This window comes from Nansenia antarctica, assembly GCF_963989245.1.
Source record: "Nansenia antarctica genome assembly, chromosome: 8".
NCBI classification, from domain to species: domain Eukaryota; kingdom Metazoa; phylum Chordata; class Actinopteri; order Argentiniformes; family Microstomatidae; genus Nansenia; species Nansenia antarctica.
In genome coordinates, this window is record NC_137678.1 from 55,472,744 (window position 1) to 55,493,923 (window position 21,180).

At 49.1% G+C, this 21,180-nt stretch overlaps 1 protein-coding gene across 1 annotated transcript; it reads left to right on the forward strand.

Moving 5' to 3' along the window:
* Nucleotides 1-235: 235 nt before the first annotated feature.
* Nucleotides 236-20,199, forward strand: syt10 (synaptotagmin X; the record flags this gene model as incomplete). The annotated part of the gene is made up of 7 exons (XM_080537397.1): nt 236-389; nt 2,197-2,665; nt 13,358-13,919; nt 17,128-17,248; nt 17,669-17,840; nt 19,098-19,227; nt 20,128-20,199. 7 exons carry the CDS (start codon nt 236-238, stop codon nt 20,197-20,199), a joined length of 1,680 nt encoding a protein of 559 aa, XP_080393523.1.
* Between the last annotated feature and the right edge of the window lie 981 nt (nt 20,200-21,180).

A 21,180-nucleotide genomic window follows, 5' to 3' on the forward strand; every position in this document is an offset into this window, starting at 1 on the left:
TCCTATTGGCCAGTGGCGGGGGGGTGAATGCCTAAGTGCGCTCGGCATTCCTATTGGCCAGTGAGCGGGGGGTGAATGCCTAAGTGCGCTCGGCATCTTCTGTCCAAACGCGAGAAGCGCGCCTTGGCTGTCAGTCGCGTCATTGCGCAGTGGGAGATGGACGTGGACGCACCATGCGATGGACCGTTAACCGGAGAGACGCACCATGCGATGGATCGTTAACCGGAGGGACATGATGAGTGTCCACAGCGCGGAGGACGGGATCAGCCTGTGCCAACGGGCCCTCCAGATCGTCACGGAGCTGTGTCTGGCGGGCCATGTGGACCGGGAGAAATGCTCGGGTATATTTGCCCAGGAGAGCAGCAGCATTCCAGGTAAAGGAAGCACAGGTAAATAGGAGAAAAAATAATTTAAAATCCACCTTTTCTTCCCCTTCCTCAAAAGCTTGCATCCCTCTTTGTCAGTGTTGTGATTCTGATGTGATTTTGATGTGATTTTGATGTGATTCTGATGTGATTTTGTCATGTGTAAGGTTGCACAGGTGGTTGTGAGAATGAGAAGTTGTCTTGAAACTGTAAAAAGTGTAACTTCAGTTGACTTGTTAACGGATCAACGTTGGCTTGTAAAGTTGGTATCTCCTCTGAAGTGGGTTTAGAATAACTGGGCTTAGAAGAAACAATACTACACGCACGCGCACACGCACACTTAAAAATAAAATATGTATAGATGTTTGTAGCTTCATTAGATTGTTGTAACTTTCATCATTGCCAATGAACAATATTGCGTAAATATAAGTACAGACACTATAAATCCCCTTTAACATTCGTAAAGATTCTCCTGTGTGCAGATGCATTCCCATAGAAAGTGGCTGTGTGTCCGCAACAGGTGGAAACATCTAGAAACACTGTCTGTAGCGGAGAAGTCACTCGCTGAAGAATTTTTATTTTTTTATCAGATCTTGCCTATAGCCTCGGTCTGTTTGTGTGATCATATATTAATCTGTTAATCTGTGCAATCCGTTATGCTTTGTGCACCAGGAGACCAATATGAGCCAGTTGAAAGAGGAGACATTGACATTTTCTCAATGATGGTTTCATTCACGCGGTCCGGTCTGTGATCAGTCATACATGCACGTGTTGTCAGCCAATGATCCAACGTCTGAAATGAAGCCCAAAAAGGGTTTATTATTTCCTTTTCGCCCCTGCCCCTCAAACAGCCTGAGTCCGCCACTGGTTTATTCACAATGTAGGTAAACATTTACAGACTATTAGGCTATATTTGTTTGAAGGTTGCACAATTTCAAAGATTTGCGAATTGTCAACGGAGAACATTACACAATTACTGTAAACTGAAAATAATTCTAAGTTTGTATTCCAACGTATTGTGTGAGGGGAGGCTTGTGGCTGTAGAAATCGGAGGACGTGCCATTCCATGCATCCGATACAATTCCTCATTCCATTCCATGCAGCACAATAAGCCCGTCCTCCGATTTCTCCTTCCACAAGCCTCCATTGGTGTACACGCCCTCTTCACATCATTCCATTGGAATAGCCCTGGCCCCTTTCAGACAAGTAGTAAAGCTTGCTTTAAACATTTTACAGAGAAATTGATCAGAAATTGGCCTAACCCACAGTGGCTGTAAAAAGGATAACATTAAATTGGATAGTCAGACACGTTTAGGGGCCTGAGAGGGGGTGAGAGGGGGTGAGGGGGGGTGAGAGAGGGTGAGGGGGGGTGAGAGAGGGTGAGAGGGGGGGAGAGGGGGTGAGAGAGGGTGAGAGGGGGTGAGAGGGTGAGAGGGTGTGTGGGGGATATTGCAGAACGATGGATGTTGGTCTCAGTTTTTTTGGTCAACTTTGAATATTCTGATGACGAGCCATGTGACTCACTTATCTGTGTGAATACTCAAGTATGAGGCTGAATGACTTTGTAACGTCCTCTTACCTTACCAGACAAGTGCATTTGCAGCCTCCCCTTTTCTTACAGCTTGCTTTCTCTCTTATGTTTCTCTCTTTCTCTTGCATGTTTGTCTGTCACGCTCTCTGTCCATCGCTTGCTCGTTCTCCCTGTATCCTTCCCTCTATCCCTCCCTCCCTCTGTCTTCTCTTTCTTTTCCTCTCTCTCTCTCTCTCTCTCTCTCTCTCTCTCTCTCTCTCTCTCTCTCTCTCTCTCTCACTCTCTCTGGTTTGCTTGTAGACATCTCTGTCAGTCTCCTTGCTGTGGTCGTGGGTTTCTGTGGCCTCGCCCTGTTGGTAGTCTCTCTCTTTGTCTTTTGGAAGCTGTGCTGGCCCATCTGGAGGAGCAAGGCTCTTTCGTCCCATGGCGACAACAACGGCCCCCGAGGCGGCTGTCTTCTCCCCGAGGCCCCTCCTCCGCCGGCCCGTCCTCCCCTGCCCGTCACCACGGAGACCAAGGCGCCCCAGGAGGAGAAGAAGCAGGTCCCGGAGGTGAAGAAGCAGGTCGTCCCGGAGGTGGTGAAGAAGCAGGTCCCCGAGGTGAAGGTGAACGGGTGGAGCTCCGTGAAACTGCTGGAGGCGGCCATGAAGATCAGCCAGACGTCTCCGGACATCCCCGCCGAGGTGCAGACGGCCCTGAGGGAGAAGCTCGGACAGGCCAAGCAGGCCAAGATCCAGAGGCAGACCACCGAACCCACCTCCTCCTCCAGGTAACCGTGGTAACCCTCCCAGACCTCCTCCTCCTCCTCTAGGTAACTCTCCCAGACCTCCTCCTCCTCCTCTAGGTAACTCTCCCAGACCTCCTCCTCCTCCTCTAGGTAACTCTCCCAGACCTCCTCCTCCTCCTCTAGGTAACTCTCCCAGACCTCCTCCTCCTCCTCTAGGTAACTCTCCCAGACCACCTCCTCCTCCTCCTCCTCCTCCTCTAGGTAACCCTCCCAAACCACCACCTCCTCCTCCTCTAGGTAACCCTCCCAGACCTCCTCCTCCTCCTCTAGGTAACTCTCCCAGACCTCCTCCTCCTCCTCCTCCTCTAGGTAACCCTCCCAGACCTCCTCCTCCTCCTCCTCTAGGTAACTCTCCCAGACCTCCTCCTCCTCCTCCTCTAGGTAACTCTCCCAGACCTCCTCCTCCTCCTCCTCCTCTAGGTAACTCTCCCAGACCTCCTCCTCCTCCTCCTCCTCCTCTAGGTAACTCTCCCAGACCTCCTCCTCCTCCTCCTCTAGGTAACTCTCCCAGACCTCCTCCTCCTCCTCCTCCTCTAGGTAACTCTCCCAGACCTCCTCCTCCTCCTCCTCTAGGTAACTCTCCCAGACCTCCTCCTCCTCCTCCTCCTCTAGGTAACTCTCCCAGACCTCCTCCTCCTCCTCCTCTAGGTAACTCTCCCAGACCTCCACCTCCTCCTCCTCCTCTAGGTAACTCTCCCAGACCTCCTCCTCCACCTCCTCTAGGTAACTCTCCCAGACCTCCTCCTCCTCCAGGTAACCATGGTAACCCTCCCAGACCTCCTCCTCCTCCAGGTAACCATGGTAACTCTCCCAGACCTCCTCCTCCTCCTCCTCTAGGTAACTCTCCCAGACCTCCTCCTCCTCCTCCTCCTCTAGGTAACTCTCCCAGACCTCCTCCTCCTCCTCCTCTAGGTAACTCTCCCAGACCTCCTCCTCCACCTCCTCCTCTAGGTAACTCTCCCAGACCTCCTCCTCCTCCTCCTCCTCTAGGTAACTCTCCCAGACCTCCTCCTCCTCCTCCTCTAGGTAACTCTCCCAGACCTCCTCCTCCTCCTCCTCTAGGTAACTCTCCCAGACCTCCTCCTCCTCCTCCTCCTCTAGGTAACTCTCCCAGACCTCCTCCTCCTCCTCTAGGTAACTCTCCCAGACCTCCTCCTCCTCCTCCTCTAGGTAACCCTCCCAGACCTCCTCCTCCTCCTCCTCCTCTAGGTAACTCTCCCAGACCTCCTCCTCCTCCTCCTCTAGGTAACTCTCCCAGACCTCCTCCTCCTCCTCCTCTAGGTAACTCTCCCAGACCTCCTCCTCCTCCTCCTCCTCCTCTAGGTAACTCTCCCAGACCTCCTCCTCCTCCTCCACCTCTAGGTAACTCTCCCAGACCTCCTCCTCCTCCTCCTCTAGGTAACTCTCCCAGACCTCCTCCTCCTCCTCCACCTCTAGGTAACTCTCCCAGACCTCCTCCTCCTCCTCCTCCTCTAGGTAACCCTCCCAGACCTCCTCCTCCTCCTCCTCTAGGTAACTCTCCCAGACCTCCTCCTCCTCCTCTAGGTAACCCTCCCAGACCTCCTCCTCCTCCTCCTCTAGGTAACTCTCCCAGACCACCTCCTCCTCCAGGTAACCGTGGTAACCCTCCCAGACCACCTCCTCCTCTAGGTAACTCTCCCAGACCACCTCCTCCTCCTCCTCTAGGTAACTCTCCCAGACCACCTCCTCCTCCTCCTCTAGGTAACTCTCCCAGACCACCTCCTCCTCCTCCTCTAGGTAACTCTCCCAGACCTCCTCCTCCTCCTCCTCCTCTAGGTAACCCTCCCAGACCTCCTCCTCCTCCTCCTCTAGGTAACTCTCCCAGACCTCCTCCTCCTCCTCCTCCTCTAGGTAACTCTCCCAGACCTCCTCCTCCTCCTCCTCCTCCTCTAGGTAACTCTCCCAGACCTCCTCCTCCTCCTCCTCCTCTAGGTAACTCTCCCAGACCTCCTCCACCTCCTCCTCCTCTAGGTAACTCTCCCAGACCTCCTCCTCCTCCTCTAGGTAACCCTCCCAGACCTCCTCCTCCTCCTCCTCTAGGTAACTCTCCCAGACCACCTCCTCCTCCTCCTCTAGGTAACCCTCCCAGACCTCCTCCTCCTCCTCCTCCTCTAGGTAACTCTCCCAGACCTCCTCCTCCTCCTCTAGGTAACCCTCCCAGACCTCCTCCTCCTCCTCCTCTAGGTAACCCTCCCAGACCTCCTCCTCCTCCTCCTCCTCTAGGTAACTCTCCCAGACCTCCTCCTCCTCCTCCTCCTCTAGGTAACTCTCCCAGACCTCCTCCTCCTCCTCCTCTAGGTAACCCTCCCAGACCTCCTCCTCCTCCTCCTCCTCTAGGTAACTCTCCCAGACCTCCTCCTCCTCCTCCTCTAGGTAACTCTCCCAGACCTCCTCCTCCTCCTCCTCCTCCTCTAGGTAACTCTCCCAGACCTCCTCCTCCTCCTCCTCCTCTAGGTAACTCTCCCAGACCTCCTCCTCCTCCTCCTCCTCCTCTAGGTAACTCTCCCAGACCTCCTCCTCCTCCTCCTCCTCCTCTAGGTAACTCTCCCAGACCTCCTCCTCCTCCTCCTCCTCCTCTAGGTAACTCTCCCAGACCTCCTCCTCCTCCTCCTCCTCTAGGTAACTCTCCCAGACCTCCTCCTCCTCCTCCTCCTCTAGGTAACCCTCCCAGACCTCCTCCTCCTCCTCTAGGTAACTCTCCCAGACCTCCTCCTCCTCCTCCTCCTCCTCTAGGTAACCCTCCCAGACCTCCTCCTCCTCCTCCTCCTCTAGGTAACCCTCCCAGACCTCCTCCTCCTCCTCTAGGTAACTCTCCCAGACCTCCTCCTCCTCCTCTAGGTAACTCTCCCAGACCTCCTCCTCCTCCTCCTCCTCTAGGTAACCCTCCCAGACCTCCTCCTCCTCCTCTAGGTAACCCTCCCAGACCTCCTCCTCCTCCTCCTCTAGGTAACTCTCCCAGACCTCCTCCTCCTCCTCCTCCTCCTCTAGGTAACCCTCCCAGACCTCCTCCTCCTCCTCCTCTAGGTAACTCTCCCAGACCTCCTCCTCCTCCTCCTCCTCCTCTAGGTAACTCTCCCAGACCTCCTCCTCCTCCTCCTCCTCCTCTAGGTAACCCTCCCAGACCTCCTCCTCCTCCTCTAGGTAACTCTCCCAGACCTCGTCCTCCTCCTCCTCCTCTAGGTAACCCTCCCAGACCTCCTCCTCCTCCTCTAGGTAACCCTCCCAGACCTCCTCCTCCTCCTCTAGGTAACTCTCCCAGACCTCCTCCTCCTCCTCTAGGTAACTCTCCCAGACCTCCTCCTCCTCCTCCTCCTCTAGGTAACTCTCCCAGACCTCCTCCTCCTCCTCCTCTAGGTAACCCTCCCAGACCTCCTCCTCCTCCTCTAGGTAACTCTCCCAGACCTCCTCCTCCTCCTCTAGGTAACTCTCCCAGACCTCCTCCTCCTCCTCCTCCTCTAGGTAACTCTCCCAGACCTCCTCCTCCTCCTCCTCTAGGTAACTCTCCCAGACCTCCTCCTCCTCCTCCTCTAGGTAACTCTCCCAGACCTCCTCCTCCTCCTCCTCCTCTAGGTAACTCTCCCAGACCTCCTCCTCCTCCTCTAGGTAACTCTCCCAGACCTCCTCCTCCTCCTCCTCTAGGTAACCCTCCCAGACCTCCTCCTCCTCCTCCTCCTCTAGGTAACTCTCCCAGACCTCCTCCTCCTCCTCCTCTAGGTAACTCTCCCAGACCTCCTCCTCCTCCTCCTCTAGGTAACTCTCCCAGACCTCCTCCTCCTCCTCCTCCTCCTCTAGGTAACTCTCCCAGACCTCCTCCTCCTCCTCCACCTCTAGGTAACTCTCCCAGACCTCCTCCTCCTCCTCCTCTAGGTAACTCTCCCAGACCTCCTCCTCCTCCTCCACCTCTAGGTAACTCTCCCAGACCTCCTCCTCCTCCTCCTCCTCTAGGTAACCCTCCCAGACCTCCTCCTCCTCCTCCTCTAGGTAACTCTCCCAGACCTCCTCCTCCTCCTCCTCTAGGTAACTCTCCCAGACCTCCTCCTCCTCCTCCTCTAGGTAACTCTCCCAGACCTCCTCCTCCTCCTCCTCTAGGTAACCCTCCCAGACCTCCTCCTCCTCCTCCTCTAGGTAACTCTCCCAGACCACCTCCTCCTCCAGGTAACCGTGGTAACCCTCCCAGACCACCTCCTCCTCTAGGTAACTCTCCCAGACCACCTCCTCCTCCTCCTCTAGGTAACTCTCCCAGACCACCTCCTCCTCCTCCTCTAGGTAACTCTCCCAGACCTCCTCCTCCTCCTCCTCCTCTAGGTAACTCTCCCAGACCTCCTCCTCCTCCTCCTCCTCCTCTAGGTAACTCTCCCAGACCTCCTCCTCCTCCTCCTCCTCTAGGTAACTCTCCCAGACCTCCTCCACCTCCTCCTCCTCTAGGTAACTCTCCCAGACCTCCTCCTCCTCCTCTAGGTAACCCTCCCAGACCTCCTCCTCCTCCTCCTCTAGGTAACTCTCCCAGACCACCTCCTCCTCCTCCTCTAGGTAACCCTCCCAGACCTCCTCCTCCTCCTCCTCCTCTAGGTAACTCTCCCAGACCTCCTCCTCCTCCTCTAGGTAACCCTCCCAGACCTCCTCCTCCTCCTCCTCTAGGTAACCCTCCCAGACCTCCTCCTCCTCCTCCTCCTCTAGGTAACTCTCCCAGACCTCCTCCTCCTCCTCCTCCTCTAGGTAACTCTCCCAGACCTCCTCCTCCTCCTCCTCTAGGTAACCCTCCCAGACCTCCTCCTCCTCCTCCTCCTCTAGGTAACTCTCCCAGACCTCCTCCTCCTCCTCCTCCTCCTCTAGGTAACTCTCCCAGACCTCCTCCTCCTCCTCCTCCTCTAGGTAACTCTCCCAGACCTCCTCCTCCTCCTCCTCCTCCTCTAGGTAACTCTCCCAGACCTCCTCCTCCTCCTCCTCCTCCTCTAGGTAACTCTCCCAGACCTCCTCCTCCTCCTCCTCCTCCTCTAGGTAACTCTCCCAGACCTCCTCCTCCTCCTCCTCCTCTAGGTAACTCTCCCAGACCTCCTCCTCCTCCTCCTCCTCTAGGTAACCCTCCCAGACCTCCTCCTCCTCCTCTAGGTAACTCTCCCAGACCTCCTCCTCCTCCTCCTCCTCCTCTAGGTAACCCTCCCAGACCTCCTCCTCCTCCTCCTCCTCTAGGTAACCCTCCCAGACCTCCTCCTCCTCCTCTAGGTAACTCTCCCAGACCTCCTCCTCCTCCTCTAGGTAACTCTCCCAGACCTCCTCCTCCTCCTCCTCCTCTAGGTAACCCTCCCAGACCTCCTCCTCCTCCTCTAGGTAACCCTCCCAGACCTCCTCCTCCTCCTCCTCTAGGTAACTCTCCCAGACCTCCTCCTCCTCCTCCTCCTCCTCTAGGTAACCCTCCCAGACCTCCTCCTCCTCCTCTAGGTAACTCTCCCAGACCTCCTCCTCCTCCTCCTCCTCCTCTAGGTAACTCTCCCAGACCTCCTCCTCCTCCTCCTCCTCCTCTAGGTAACCCTCCCAGACCTCCTCCTCCTCCTCTAGGTAACTCTCCCAGACCTCGTCCTCCTCCTCCTCCTCTAGGTAACCCTCCCAGACCTCCTCCTCCTCCTCTAGGTAACTCTCCCAGACCTCCTCCTCCTCCTCTAGGTAACTCTCCCAGACCTCCTCCTCCTCCTCCTCCTCTAGGTAACTCTCCCAGACCTCCTCCTCCTCCTCCTCTAGGTAACCCTCCCAGACCTCCTCCTCCTCCTCTAGGTAACTCTCCCAGACCTCCTCCTCCTCCTCTAGGTAACTCTCCCAGACCTCCTCCTCCTCATCTAGGTAACTCTCCCAGACCTCCTCCTCCTCTAGGTAACTCTCCCAGACCTCCTCCTCCTCCTCCTCCTCTAGGTAACTCTCCCAGACCTCCTCCTCCTCCTCCTCCTCTAGGTAACCCTCCCAGACCTCCTCCTCCTCCTCCTCCTCCTCTAGGTAACTCTCCCAGACCTCCTCCTCCTCCTCCTCCTCCTCTAGGTAACTCTCCCAGACCTCCTCCTCCTCCTCTAGGTAACTCTCCCAGACCTCCTCCTCCTCCTCCTCTAGGTAACTCTCCCAGACCTCCTCCTCCTCCTCCTCCTCTAGGTAACTCTCCCAGACCTCCTCCTCCTCCTCCTCCTCTAGGTAACTCTCCCAGACCTCCTCCTCCTCCTCCTCCTCTAGGTAACTCTCCCAGACCTCCTCCTCCTCCAGGTAACCATGGTAACCCTCCCAGACCACCTCCTCCTCTAGGTAACTCTCCCAGACCAGCGTTCCAGCCCAAATGTCTCTTCATCTGAACCAGGGTGCTGCTCGCACTCAATGTTTCATCTTTTATGTATTGGGTGATCATGATGTGTGTTTATACAAACATTATGGTGGGTGTGCACAATGTGCATTAGCTTAGCATTCCTATATACACAACACACACTCTACACCTTTCCCACTTCTGGGCCATTACCATTCACTTACAAGCCAGCTCGTGAGCTTAGAATGATGCGGTTCTATCTCCGTTTCGAATGATGCGGTTCTATCTCCGTTTCGAATGATAAGGTTCTATCTCCGTTTAGAATGATAAGGTTCTATCTCCGTTTAGAATGATAAGGTTCTATCTCCGTTTAGAATGATACGGTTCTATCTCCGTTTAGAATGATAAGGTTCTATCTCCGTTTAGAATGATAAGGTTCTATCTCCGTTTAGAATGATGAGGTTCTATCTCCGTTTAGAATGATAAGGTTCTATCTCCGTTTAGGGCAGTTCAGAGATATCGAGCGTCAAAGTTTTTACATTCCATTATGTTTTATGAGATGGAACCTTTGTGTTTTATTAATTACTAACTAAAAAATGTCAACATTTTAAAAAATAACACCACACAGGCATTAATAAACACCTAATGGATCAGATTATGTAAAAAAAACTCAATTTTGAAAAAAATGGAGATAGAACCTTCTAATTCTAACGTCAGGAGCTGCTCTGCTCTGCTGGTGACCTGGAGGAGAACACCTTCCCTCAGCGCTCCTCAGCCGGGCGCCTGTCCGCCCCCTCGCCTCGGCTACAGGCCTGTAATCAACCCCCAGGCAACGTCCTGCGCTGGGCGTGTGTCTGAGTCACGCTGCCATGGCAACGTCGGTAAGCCACCCCGGTAATTAAACAATCAGCTCGTCTTCTCTTTGTTTTTTTCCGGCGACTGTTTTTAAACGCAAAGCGCATCTGTAATTAGCGTCGCCGTAGGGCCAGGAACTGACGCGGAGACGCGAGGAGAGGAGAGCTTCCCACTGAGACCCGCCGCTAAGCAGCTGCGCTCTCTGTCTCTCAGAGGAAGCCATTATTGACACTCGCTTTAGTTTGTCATTAGGAACGCTGAGGCAATCTATGGAGCCTTGGCTCTTCATGAATTACACGCTGACAGGGGAACACTGACAGGGGAACACTGACAGGAGAACACTGACAGGGGAACACTGACAGGGGAACACTGACAGGAGAACACTGACAGGAGAACACTGACAGGGGAACACTGACAGGGGAACACTGACAGGGGAACACTGACAGGGGAACACTGACAGGGGAACACGGAAAGGGGAACACTGACAGGGGAACACAGGAAGGGAACATTTCCCGCTGCCAATCCTCATTCTTTTCTCATCTGGTATTTAGTTTCTTGTTCCATTGATTCCGTATGTTCATCCACCTCTTCATCCACCTCTTCCTCTATGTTCATCCTCCTCTTCTTCTCTGTTCATCCTCCTCTTCTTCTGTGTTCATCCTCCTCTTCTTCTGTTCATCCTCCTCTTCTTCTGTGTTCATCCTCCTCTTCTTCTGTGTTCATCCACCTCTTCTTCTCTGTTCATCCTCCTCTTCTTCTGTGTTCATCCTCCTCTTCTTCTATGTTCATCCTCCTCTTCTTCTGTGTTCATCCACCTCTTCTTCTCTGTTCATCCTCCTCTTCTTCTGTGTTCATCCTCCTCTTCTTCTGTTCATCCTCCTCTTCTTCTGTGTTCATCCTCCTCTTCTTCTCTGTTCATCCTCCTCTTCTTCTGTGTTCATCCTCCTCTTCTTCTGTGTTCATCCTCCTCTTCTTCTGTGTTCATCCTCCTCTTCTTCTGTGTTCATCCTCCTCTTCTTCTCTGTTCATCCTCCTCTTCTTCTGTGTTCATCCTCCTCTTCTTCTGTGTTCATCCTCCTCTTCTTCTGTGTTCATCCTCCTCTTCTTCTATGTTCATCCTCCTCTTCTTCTGTGTTCATCCTCCTCTTCTTCTCTGTTCATCCTCCTCTTCTTCTGTGTTCATCCTCCTCTTCTTCTCTGTTCATCCTCCTCTTCTTCTGTGTTCATCCTCCTCTTCTTCTGTGTTCATCCTCCTCTTCTTCTGTGTTCATCCTCCTCTTCTTCTCTGTTCATCCTCCTCTTCTTCTGTGTTCATCCTCCTCTTCTTCTGTGTTCATCCTCCTCTTCTTCTGTGTTCATCCTCCTCTTCTTCTATGTTCATCCTCCTCTTCTTCTCTGTTCATCCTCCTCTTCTTCTGTGTTCATCCTCCTCTTCTTCTGTGTTCATCCTCCTCTTCTTCTATGTTCATCCTCCTCTTCTTCTGTGTTCATCCACCTCTTCTTCTCTGTTCATCCTCCTCTTCTTCTGTGTTCATCCTCCTCTTCTTCTGTTCATCCTCCTCTTCTTCTGTGTTCATCCTCCTCTTCTTCTCTGTTCATCCTCCTCTTCTTCTGTGTTCATCCTCCTCTTCTTCTGTGTTCATCCTCCTCTTCTTCTGTTCATCCACCTCTTCTTCTGTGTTCATCCTCCTCTTCTTCTCTGTTCATCCTCCTCTTCTTCTGTGTTCATCCTCCTCTTCTTCTGTGTTCATCCTCCTCTTCTTCTGTGTTCATCCTCCTCTTCTTCTGTGTTCATCCTCCTCTTCTTCTGTGTTCATCCTCCTCTTCTTCTGTGTTCATCCTCCTCTTCTTCTGTTCATCCTCCCCTTCTTCTGTGTTCATCCTCCTCTTCTTCTGTGTTCATCCTCCTCTTCTTCTATGTTCATCCTCCTCTTCTTCTGTGTTCATCCTCCTCTTCTTCTCTGTTCATCCTCCTCTTCTTCTGTGTTCATCCTCCTCTTCTTCTGTGTTCATCCTCCTCTTCTTCTGTGTTCATCCTCCTCTTCTTCTGTTCATCCTCATCTTCTTCTATGTTCATCCTCCTCTTCTTCTCTGTTCATCCTCCTCTTCCTCTATGTTCATCCTCTTCGTCTGTTCATCCCCCTCTTCCTCTATGTTCATCCACCTCTTCGTCTATGTTCATCCTCTTCGTCTGTTCATCCACCTCTTCGTCTTCCCTCTTTTTCATCCTTCGTTTTTGTTTTTTCCAAGCTTGATTGAGTGCATCCGAGGACAATCGATCAATACACAATCTATATCGGGTGGCAGCTGAGTCATTAACTTATATCTCTGACACAAAGCGATCGTTTATCGCCAAAGTTGATCATAATTACGACACAATAAGGATTGCATGGAGAGTACACCGACACTATACTGTACTGTCATGTCAGGGATAATGTGAGGATATATCGCATTAATTCACCCATGCTAAGAAAGGTGTTAATGGGGAGAGGAGGTGGGAGGAAGCACTTGCTGTCACTGGGAAAAGACGAGGCTCTGCACCCATGTGACTTATAATGTGGGAGATTACCATGGAGAAGAGCAACAGATGCATTTGGTTAGTATCGATTCCCTCAGACACATAAATTAGTATTCTTCTCTGCACATGCATCCTGCAGACACACAGGATGCCCACCACCAAGGGCAAATGAACAACCGAGAGAAAGTGAGTGATTTCACTGTCATGGCTCAAGTGACAAATTGGCAGGAGGACAAGAGATGAATTTCAATATTTTCATACAAAGTTTTAAAGAGCGTGGAGGAGAGGATGAGTCCCTCCGTGGTCGTTGAGAGCAGGCAGCCTGTTTCCTATGAAAGACAGGAGGAGAGAAAAGAAAGAGAGAAAAAAAACAAGTGGTTTAAGAAGATACAAATTGAGTAAGGAGACATGTATGTGCTGTATGTCGAGAGAGGCAGAGAGCTCTACTTCTCAGAACATTCAGTCTTGTGACATCTGACATCTTGTCATCTTGTCTCTTGTTTATGAGGGCTGTTTCCCATTGTACTCTCGGGTGGTGTTTCGTTGCTTTATGCCTTTATTTCCTCCATGGCCAACACTGGCAGATTGTTGTGATGTTCTTATTAGCATTGATTGGGGGGACTGCCAGTTGCTAGGTGACAACATGCCGAAGTAACGAAGAGCGATGGTTTACTCAAAAGACGGAACTCATTTTCAGGACGTGGAACCGGAATGAACGTGTTCTACAGGTGTTGGTCCTTTTCCATGAAACCCAGAAGAAAATGTATTGCTCAACGATTCATGAGACTTCAACCCTTGTGTTGTGTTTCCATCGTTACAAGGCTGAATTCAGCCAGTAGGCTACTTTTAATCCTCTTCTCAAGAAGGGGTTCCCTGAAAGCAAAATAAATAACTGTTCACAAGCAATCAAACGCTTTCCTCCCTACATGGTTATTACGTTTGAACCATTGAAAGGGTGAAACTATGTCGATAACATCTCCCTCCTCTCCCTCGTTCCCGACAGGCACAACTCATTCCGACGCCACCTGCCGCGGCAGATGAACGTGACCAGCGTGGACTTCAGCATGGACACGCTGCCCATCCGCCAGACCTCCACCGTCAGCATCGGACGCATCAAGCCGGAGCTCTACAAGCAGAAGTCGGTCGACTCGGAGGACGGCGCCAAAGAGCCGGTGGAGACTTGCGGTAAGCTGAGCTTCTCCCTCCGCTACGATTACGAGGAGCAGGCCCTGGTGATACGCATCCTCAAGGCCCTGGACCTGCCCGCCAAGGACTTCACGGGCACCTCCGACCCGTACGTCAAGATGTACCTGCTGCCCGAGAGGAAGAAGAAGTTCCAGACGCGCGTCCACCGCAAGACCCTCAACCCCACGTTCGACGAGCCCTTCTGCTTCCCCGTGGAGTACGACCAGCTGTGCAACCGCAAGCTCCACTTCAGCGTTTACGACTTCGACCGCTTCACCAGCCACGACATGATCGGCGAGGTGGTGGTGGACAACCTCTTCGAGCTCTCCGACCTCTCCAGGGAGGCCGTGGTGTGGAAGGACATTCTCGTCGCGACCACGGTAAGTGGGGTAAGTCGGGGGCCTTACCTTACTGACCTTAGGCCTGAGGTACATGAATGATATTGTGTTGGGGGCATTATTAGATCGATGATCGCAAAGTTAAGTTTAGAGTCCTTCTCGCTGTAGAGGAGGGGTTAGCTTGAGTAGGGATGGATTCTGATGTGGGCATGTTGTGCACAGGATTTCACTTATCTAGCAGAACAATGGATTTAGTCCATTGTACCACTTTCTACTCTCTACTCTCTGTGAATGATGTGGGTCGGATTGGGTCGGTTTTAAAGCTTGAAATCATCAATAGTGTATTACATGACTGGTAGGTGGCCTACAGTATGTTGCATAATTCTATTCTCAGGAGCAGTCTATTTTGGCATACAAGCCCCCACACGCCCCCTTCAAAAACAGAAGGGCATGCTTACATTTAACCACAGAGAGTGTATTCTAATACTCCATATTGTATGTACCATTGGGTCTGACATCTCAGGTTGGGATATGTACATGCGCAAAATTGCTGCTAGTAGGCTAGCGCTAAAAAGGAACATAGAACGCACATCTAACTGCATGTTTAGCACATCACAACACAACAGGCTGATTGAACATCAACATGCTAAAAACATACTAACTACACTTAATTAGATGATCACACAGTCCATGCTTTTGAACACGTGCTAAAATGTACTTTGTTTACATGCCATGACACAGTGAATCCAATTCACAAATGATAATAAGTACTTAGTGATCGTAAAACTGTTGTTTATTATATCGAGTGGGCAATTCTACACTTAAACTTTCGGAATATGCAAAAAAAACTGAAAAATAAGCTTTTTAGTAATTTGCACTACTTGTGCGAATTGTCGACATGTGACCCTTTTCACCAGATCGTGTCACATACATGCCTGTTCCTCTCCTGATTCTCTCTCCTGACATACGACAGTATGGCCGTCCAGTTCTAACTCAACCCTCACATGTGTTAGGCCTCTGTAGAGTATTCACAGTTTACTCAACAGACTCTGGTATGTGCATTTATTCCTACTATTTGTGTTTTGGCGTATTGCATCCAGTCACGGCAACACAGCTCACTTTAACTCCTTTGTGCACAGTAAGCTGAGCAATACTGTGATAGAGAACAATCACCAGGGAGCACAATTATGCCTTTAATCTCTATAATCTATGTATTCATTTTCCACTCTTCCATATATATATTTTTTATCAGCAGATTGCAGGCAAGTAAACCTATGATTGCAGTACTTATGGCTGTTGCTACCTGGGCCCCTGGGGTTTAAGTGGGTAACAAGACTCTAGGTTCTTACCAGTTGGGGAGGGATTGGCCAGACATAACGGTAGAAGTAGTTTACTATAACATAGTTTGTTTCTGAGATGTTTCTCTTATGTTTGACTGTGTCTGTCTGCATTGGAGAAAGTACAGTGTCCATCCAGACAGACAGACAGCATGCTCCCTGCTGTTCTGACTGGAGTTCATGGGGTTCACTGAACGAGCTCCGGACTATAGTGTGTTCTGGTTATGGGGTTCAATCATTTCTATAGTGAACCTGGGACATATAAATGATCTGTCTTGGATGTTGTTGTTGGGTCACACTTCATGTGCTGGGTGAGTTTGTCGTGTCTCCCTGTGACCCGTTGTTGTTATGTAGGTATGTCTGTCTGTAGCCGCTGTATTATCTCTCTGCACCTCTCACTGTTATTCTGTTTCTACAGTGTCCTTGTAATTACCTTGCCTGCGCTGCCCTCCAACTCAGGGACAATTAGATTAAGCGATGCTCCACTCCATTTACGCTACATCTACAAGCAGGAAAGCACTGGAACATTCTAATGTTTTTTCTAAAGACCCACTGTAGTGAACAAGACCAAGCAAATCATGGGATAACATTATTATTTTTTAAAAGCTTTTGAGGAAAGCCAGAATAGATGGACTGATAGGTCCCTGATGCTGCATGAGTCTCTGAGGTGGTGAGGTCAGGTTCAGGAAATAACTGACGCTTTCGTTTTCATGCAATGAATTGAATACACCCAGACAAGGTGCCGCTATAATAAAAATGGCAACGCCTGGTTACACTGCGTTTCTGTCTAAATGTATAGTTTCTAGAGCCATGGCGTGTCATAATGATGGTATCAAGAGGTGGAATAATTCAGGTAGGACTGTGTAGGACATCACTGACGGCCTAGGTGTGAAATGCACCGCCCGCCCGCCACTGGGCTCAACTCTTATTGCAACTCCTAATTACTTCAGATTCCTCATCTGAAACGTTAAATCCTGCATGCATCGATGACATCCGAGGATTTGAAAACATTAGAGTCCATGATTATTTAACCCTGCTTTGGCAAATCTTATGTCACACTTATTGTTATTGTGTAACCGATCCTTTGGCATTTCTGGTAGAAGGTCCAGCTTTATTTCTGACTTTAATAACATAGTGAACGTGCGTGGGTAAACACTCTGAGCCAGGTGTCATCTATATTCTCAGCATGGCCAGTAAAAGCTTGTCTCTAGTGTGCCGCTGTAAAAACATATTTATTTGCACAAGCATGCACATCATCCCGGTACATCTAGCAATGTTCTTTATCTGCCACATCTCTCAAGTCAGGACAGTAAAAAGACGGAAGTGTCATTGTCTGAGGGTTAGGGTACCTTTGGGTGTTCCTAATTTATTGGTATCATTTGGGTATCCTGAGTGTGTACAGCTTCAGTACTCTCTCCCAAAGGGCTGCTTACCTCTGCCTCAATTTAACTGTAAAGGGAGATGTCTGCAGAATCAGAATACAAATGGTTATGGTTAGAGTTAAATGGTTATGGTTAGAGTTAAATGGTTATGGTTAGAGTTATTAAAAGTGACTTTGGCTTGATGACTCATAGATTTGACCCCAAAAAGCTAGCATAGTACTGTCACTCAAAGAATCATCACAATAATGATATGAAGACAGATACGAGTGTTCTTCTACAAGCTTAGGTGGCTTAGGCAGCTGAGAGCGGTAGGCCTTTGTGAGTGACAGTACGATGCTAGCTTTATGTGAGTGTGATGAAGCCAGTCTTTCTTGCCCATGCACTGCCATCTTACTGGATCTACTTTGGGCGTTGTTGTGTTTTATCTTTTATCCTCGATAATTTGTATGTAGGCCTACTAATGTCTACTTTTAATTATAAAATCAAATCAATCAGACAGACCTGATGTGTTCTCTGTGTGTGTCCCTCCAGGAGAGTGTGGATCTGGGGGAGCTGATGTACTCTCTGTGCTACCTGCCCACGGCGGGGAGGATGACCCTGACCGTCATCAAGTGCAGGAACCTCAAAGCCATGGACATCACCGGCTCCTCAGGTAACAGAACAGAACACTGACATCTCAGTCAACGGGCCATCTAGACCTGGGAACAGGATGCTGCCTGACCTGGAGCGATGAGTCATAACTGTAAAGGAGATAGTAAACGATGACTAACTCGAACAGATTTGTAATATGAGGACGTGTGTGTGTGTGTGTGTGTGTGTGTGTGTGTGTGTGTGTGTGTGTGTGTGTGTGCGTGCGTGTCCTTGATAGGAATAATCAGCTGCTTCTTTGACGGGAGCAAATTAATTGAACTGCTTCTTTTACTGTACTGGTTTAACTGTTTGATTGGCAAAGATGTGCCTTTTCATGCCAAATGACTAAATGGAATGAACTGAATTGAATTCTGCTGCATTGCCATTTTCTTCATGCGGTCATCTACACTAACTGAATATGTGTCTGTGTGCCTCATCGCAGACCCGTATGTGAAGGTGTCTCTGATCTGTGATGGAAAGAGGCTGAAGAAGAGGAAAACCACCACCAAGAGAAGCACGCTCAACCCCGTGTACAACGAGGCCATCATCTTTGACATCCCCCCTGAGAACGTAGAACAGGTCAGCCTGTCCATTGTGGTGATGGACTACGATCGGTGAGTCTAACAATTCACTGTTACACTGCTATACAATATCCTAGTATTCACTGGTACACTGCTATACAATTATCCTAGTATTCACTGCTACCCTGCTATACAATACCCTAGTATTCACTGTTACCCTGCAATACAATATCCTAGTATTCACTGTTACCCTGCTATACAATATCCTAGTATTCACTGCTACCCTGCTATACAATATCCTAGTATTCACTGCTACACTGCTATACAATATCCTAGTATTCACTGCTACCCTGCTATACAATACCCTAGTATTCACTGTTACCCTGCTATACAATATCCTAGTATTCACTGTTACACTGCTATACAATATCCTAGTATTCACTGTTACCCTGCTATACAATATCTACTGGAGATAGCCGAACAAATTGTGACGTTAGGATTATAAGGTTCTATCTCCATTTTTGTCTTTTTTTTTTTTACATAATCTGATCCATTAGGTGTTTATTAATGCCTGTGTGGTGTTATTTTTTGTTAGTAATGAATGAAATACAAAGGTTCCATCTCACAGAACATAATGGAATGTAAAAACTTTGACACTCAATATCTCTGAACTGCCCTAAACGGAGATAGAACCTTATCATTCTAAACGGAGATAGAACCTTATCATTCTAAACGGAGATAGAACCTTATCATTCTAAACGGAGATAGAACCTTATCATTCTAAGCTCACGAAATGTTCAAATGTCTTGTTCCCTTTTGTATTACTACTGTATTACTACTTGTGGAGGATGGAGAAATGAATTACACTTGAACTGAGGTGAACTGAGGTGAACTGAGGTGAACTGAGGTGAAGAAAAACCTTTCACTCAAACCACATCAATCTAACCATGACCATTTAGCAGACTGTTCACTGAGGAGACATAATCGACTGTAATTAGCAATTAAAGGTTTTGAATTATTGCATAAAATGTTCGCTTTGATAGGTGCTGAAGACACTGCAATGAGTGTGTGTGTGTGTGTCTGTGTCTGTGTCTGTGTGTGTGTGTGTGTGTGTGTGTGTGTGTGTGTGTGTGTGTCTGTGTGTGTGTGTGTGTGTGTGTGTGTGTGTGTGTGTGTGTGTGTGCTGTCTATGAGAGAGACTGCTTCTTCAAATAAAATCGTGTTTTTTCTTTTTTTAGGTCTAATATTGTTAAGTGTCTTTGTATAACATTTGCCTTAATGTTTTGTGAAGATCTGCATGTAAGATACATACGTATGTGTTTTACTAACGTGTGTTCCTGACCCCCACAGCGTGGGCCGCAACGAGGTGATCGGAGTCTGTCGGACAGGCCCAGATGCTGAGGGTCTGGGGCGGGACCACTGGAACGAGATGTTGGCCCATCCACGCAAGCCCATCACACACTGGCATGCCCTGGGAGAGGTAGAGGCCTGTTCTTTTTTCCTCAAAGTAAGAGGAGGTACAACCTAATTGCAAGGCTTTCCAGAGCTTCCACAATGCTTCGCTGCATCACTTTGGGTTTTTTGGAAGTGTCGAAAAAAAGAATGTGGTTTTGCAGCCAAACATTGATTGAGCTTCGGGAAAATTCCCTTGTCAATTTCAACAAAGATGTGTAGTGGTGCAGCATGACTTGATAATACCCAATGATTTCGTCTGTATCAGAATACAGACGCTATTATGAATCATAAGGGCTGTCCTGATCCACCATGATTAGTAGGGTTGGAGTACTTGTTGTTTTTTAGCCTGAGAGCCGCTGTTATAGTAATAAGACACGCTCTCTCCTTGCTGAAATAGGGGAGGTAGTGAATGCCAAACATCATAATCAGATCAGTGTCTGACTTTGGAACACAATATCCTTGACAAATGCATGCAACATTTAAATCTCTAATAAGAGGGGATGGTATGGACAGCCGTGGTAATTTAATTCAGACATCAATCACCCAAGGGAACATCATAACCTTGTGGCTGTGCATGGAATAAAACTCTGACTCACTCCATTTGACTTGAATAATTAAACTGGATGTCTGGTTCCTCTCAGTCTCATCCCTCAGATGTGACACTCTCTAGTGTTCCGGTCCACATGTCGGCAACCAATGAAAATGTTCTGACTTATTTATTTTTTTAAACATGGAAATACATTTCAACGTTGTTGAGAATCACAACACAAGCCAAACTCGCTCGTCAAGCCAAAATGTGGACCAAAACACTAGAACGTGTCACAAATGATGATACTCAACGCATTGTAAGGGCAGTTTCTGTAAGGGCCTGTTCTATGTTCTATGTTCTATGTTATATATTATATATTATATGTTTTGTCCACAGTGGCCAGGAAGAGCGACGAGCTTCGAGAGTCAGGGCTCCTGTCCATCGCCCAAACCTCCACTGACCCCCTAGAGACCACAGGAGGCGCAGGGGGCTTCACCGCCACCTCCAGGGGGCTCCACCTCCACTGACCCTGTAGAGACCACAGGAGGAGCCAGCGAGCTCCAACACCAGGCCTCTAGAACACCACGGTTTGCTCTAATTGCCTAAAGTTGTAAAGCTGTAATTTGTGAAATTCTGTCACATATTGACGGAATCACCTAGAATGATAAGGTCATAGGTTGCGTCTACTCCACAGCGTTTTATTTAGAATTTAGAATGTCATATTTTAAGTTGGAACATGTGCAAGAAATCAATCAGGACATGTTGAGGTCATCTTGTAGGAGCAACAGGTTACTTGCACTTGTCACTTAACTGCCAGTTACATTTTCAGGTAGAAAATGTCCCAGACATTTGCCAAATGTTTAAATAGTGTTATAGACCAACACACACGATGATGCCTTGTATCATTAAGTCCTGGTAAATTACATTTTTATTTACATAAAGTATAAAGTAATCATTTAGAAACTGGGTTGGATATGCAACTTTACTGCATCACTTGTTTGTGTTTTCATGTTTCATGTTCGTAACAAGTCAAAGTCAAAGTCAAGTTTGTTTACATAGCACATGTTCATACAAGCAAATGTAGCACAGAGTGCTTTACGGAATAAGGGTTAGGGTTAATAAAATCATGGTTCATAGTAAATAGTACACAAAACAAGAAAACAAAGCAAGACAGATAGTATATGAAAAAAAGAATAACATGTTTAAAGAGAAACAGTGAAAAGGTTTAAGATCAAGAAGATTTAATTATCACATAGATTTAATTATCGCGAAGTACAGCTACATGATAAAAGCGCGATTAAATAGGTATGTCTTAAGATCTCACTTAAAGGTTCCCACACTTTCTGCCATTCTTAGGTTTTCTGGCGAGGTATTCCAGAGGCAGGGGGCATACACACTGAGGGCTGCCTCCCCATGTGTCCTGGTCCTGACTCTAAGCCTCCCCATGTG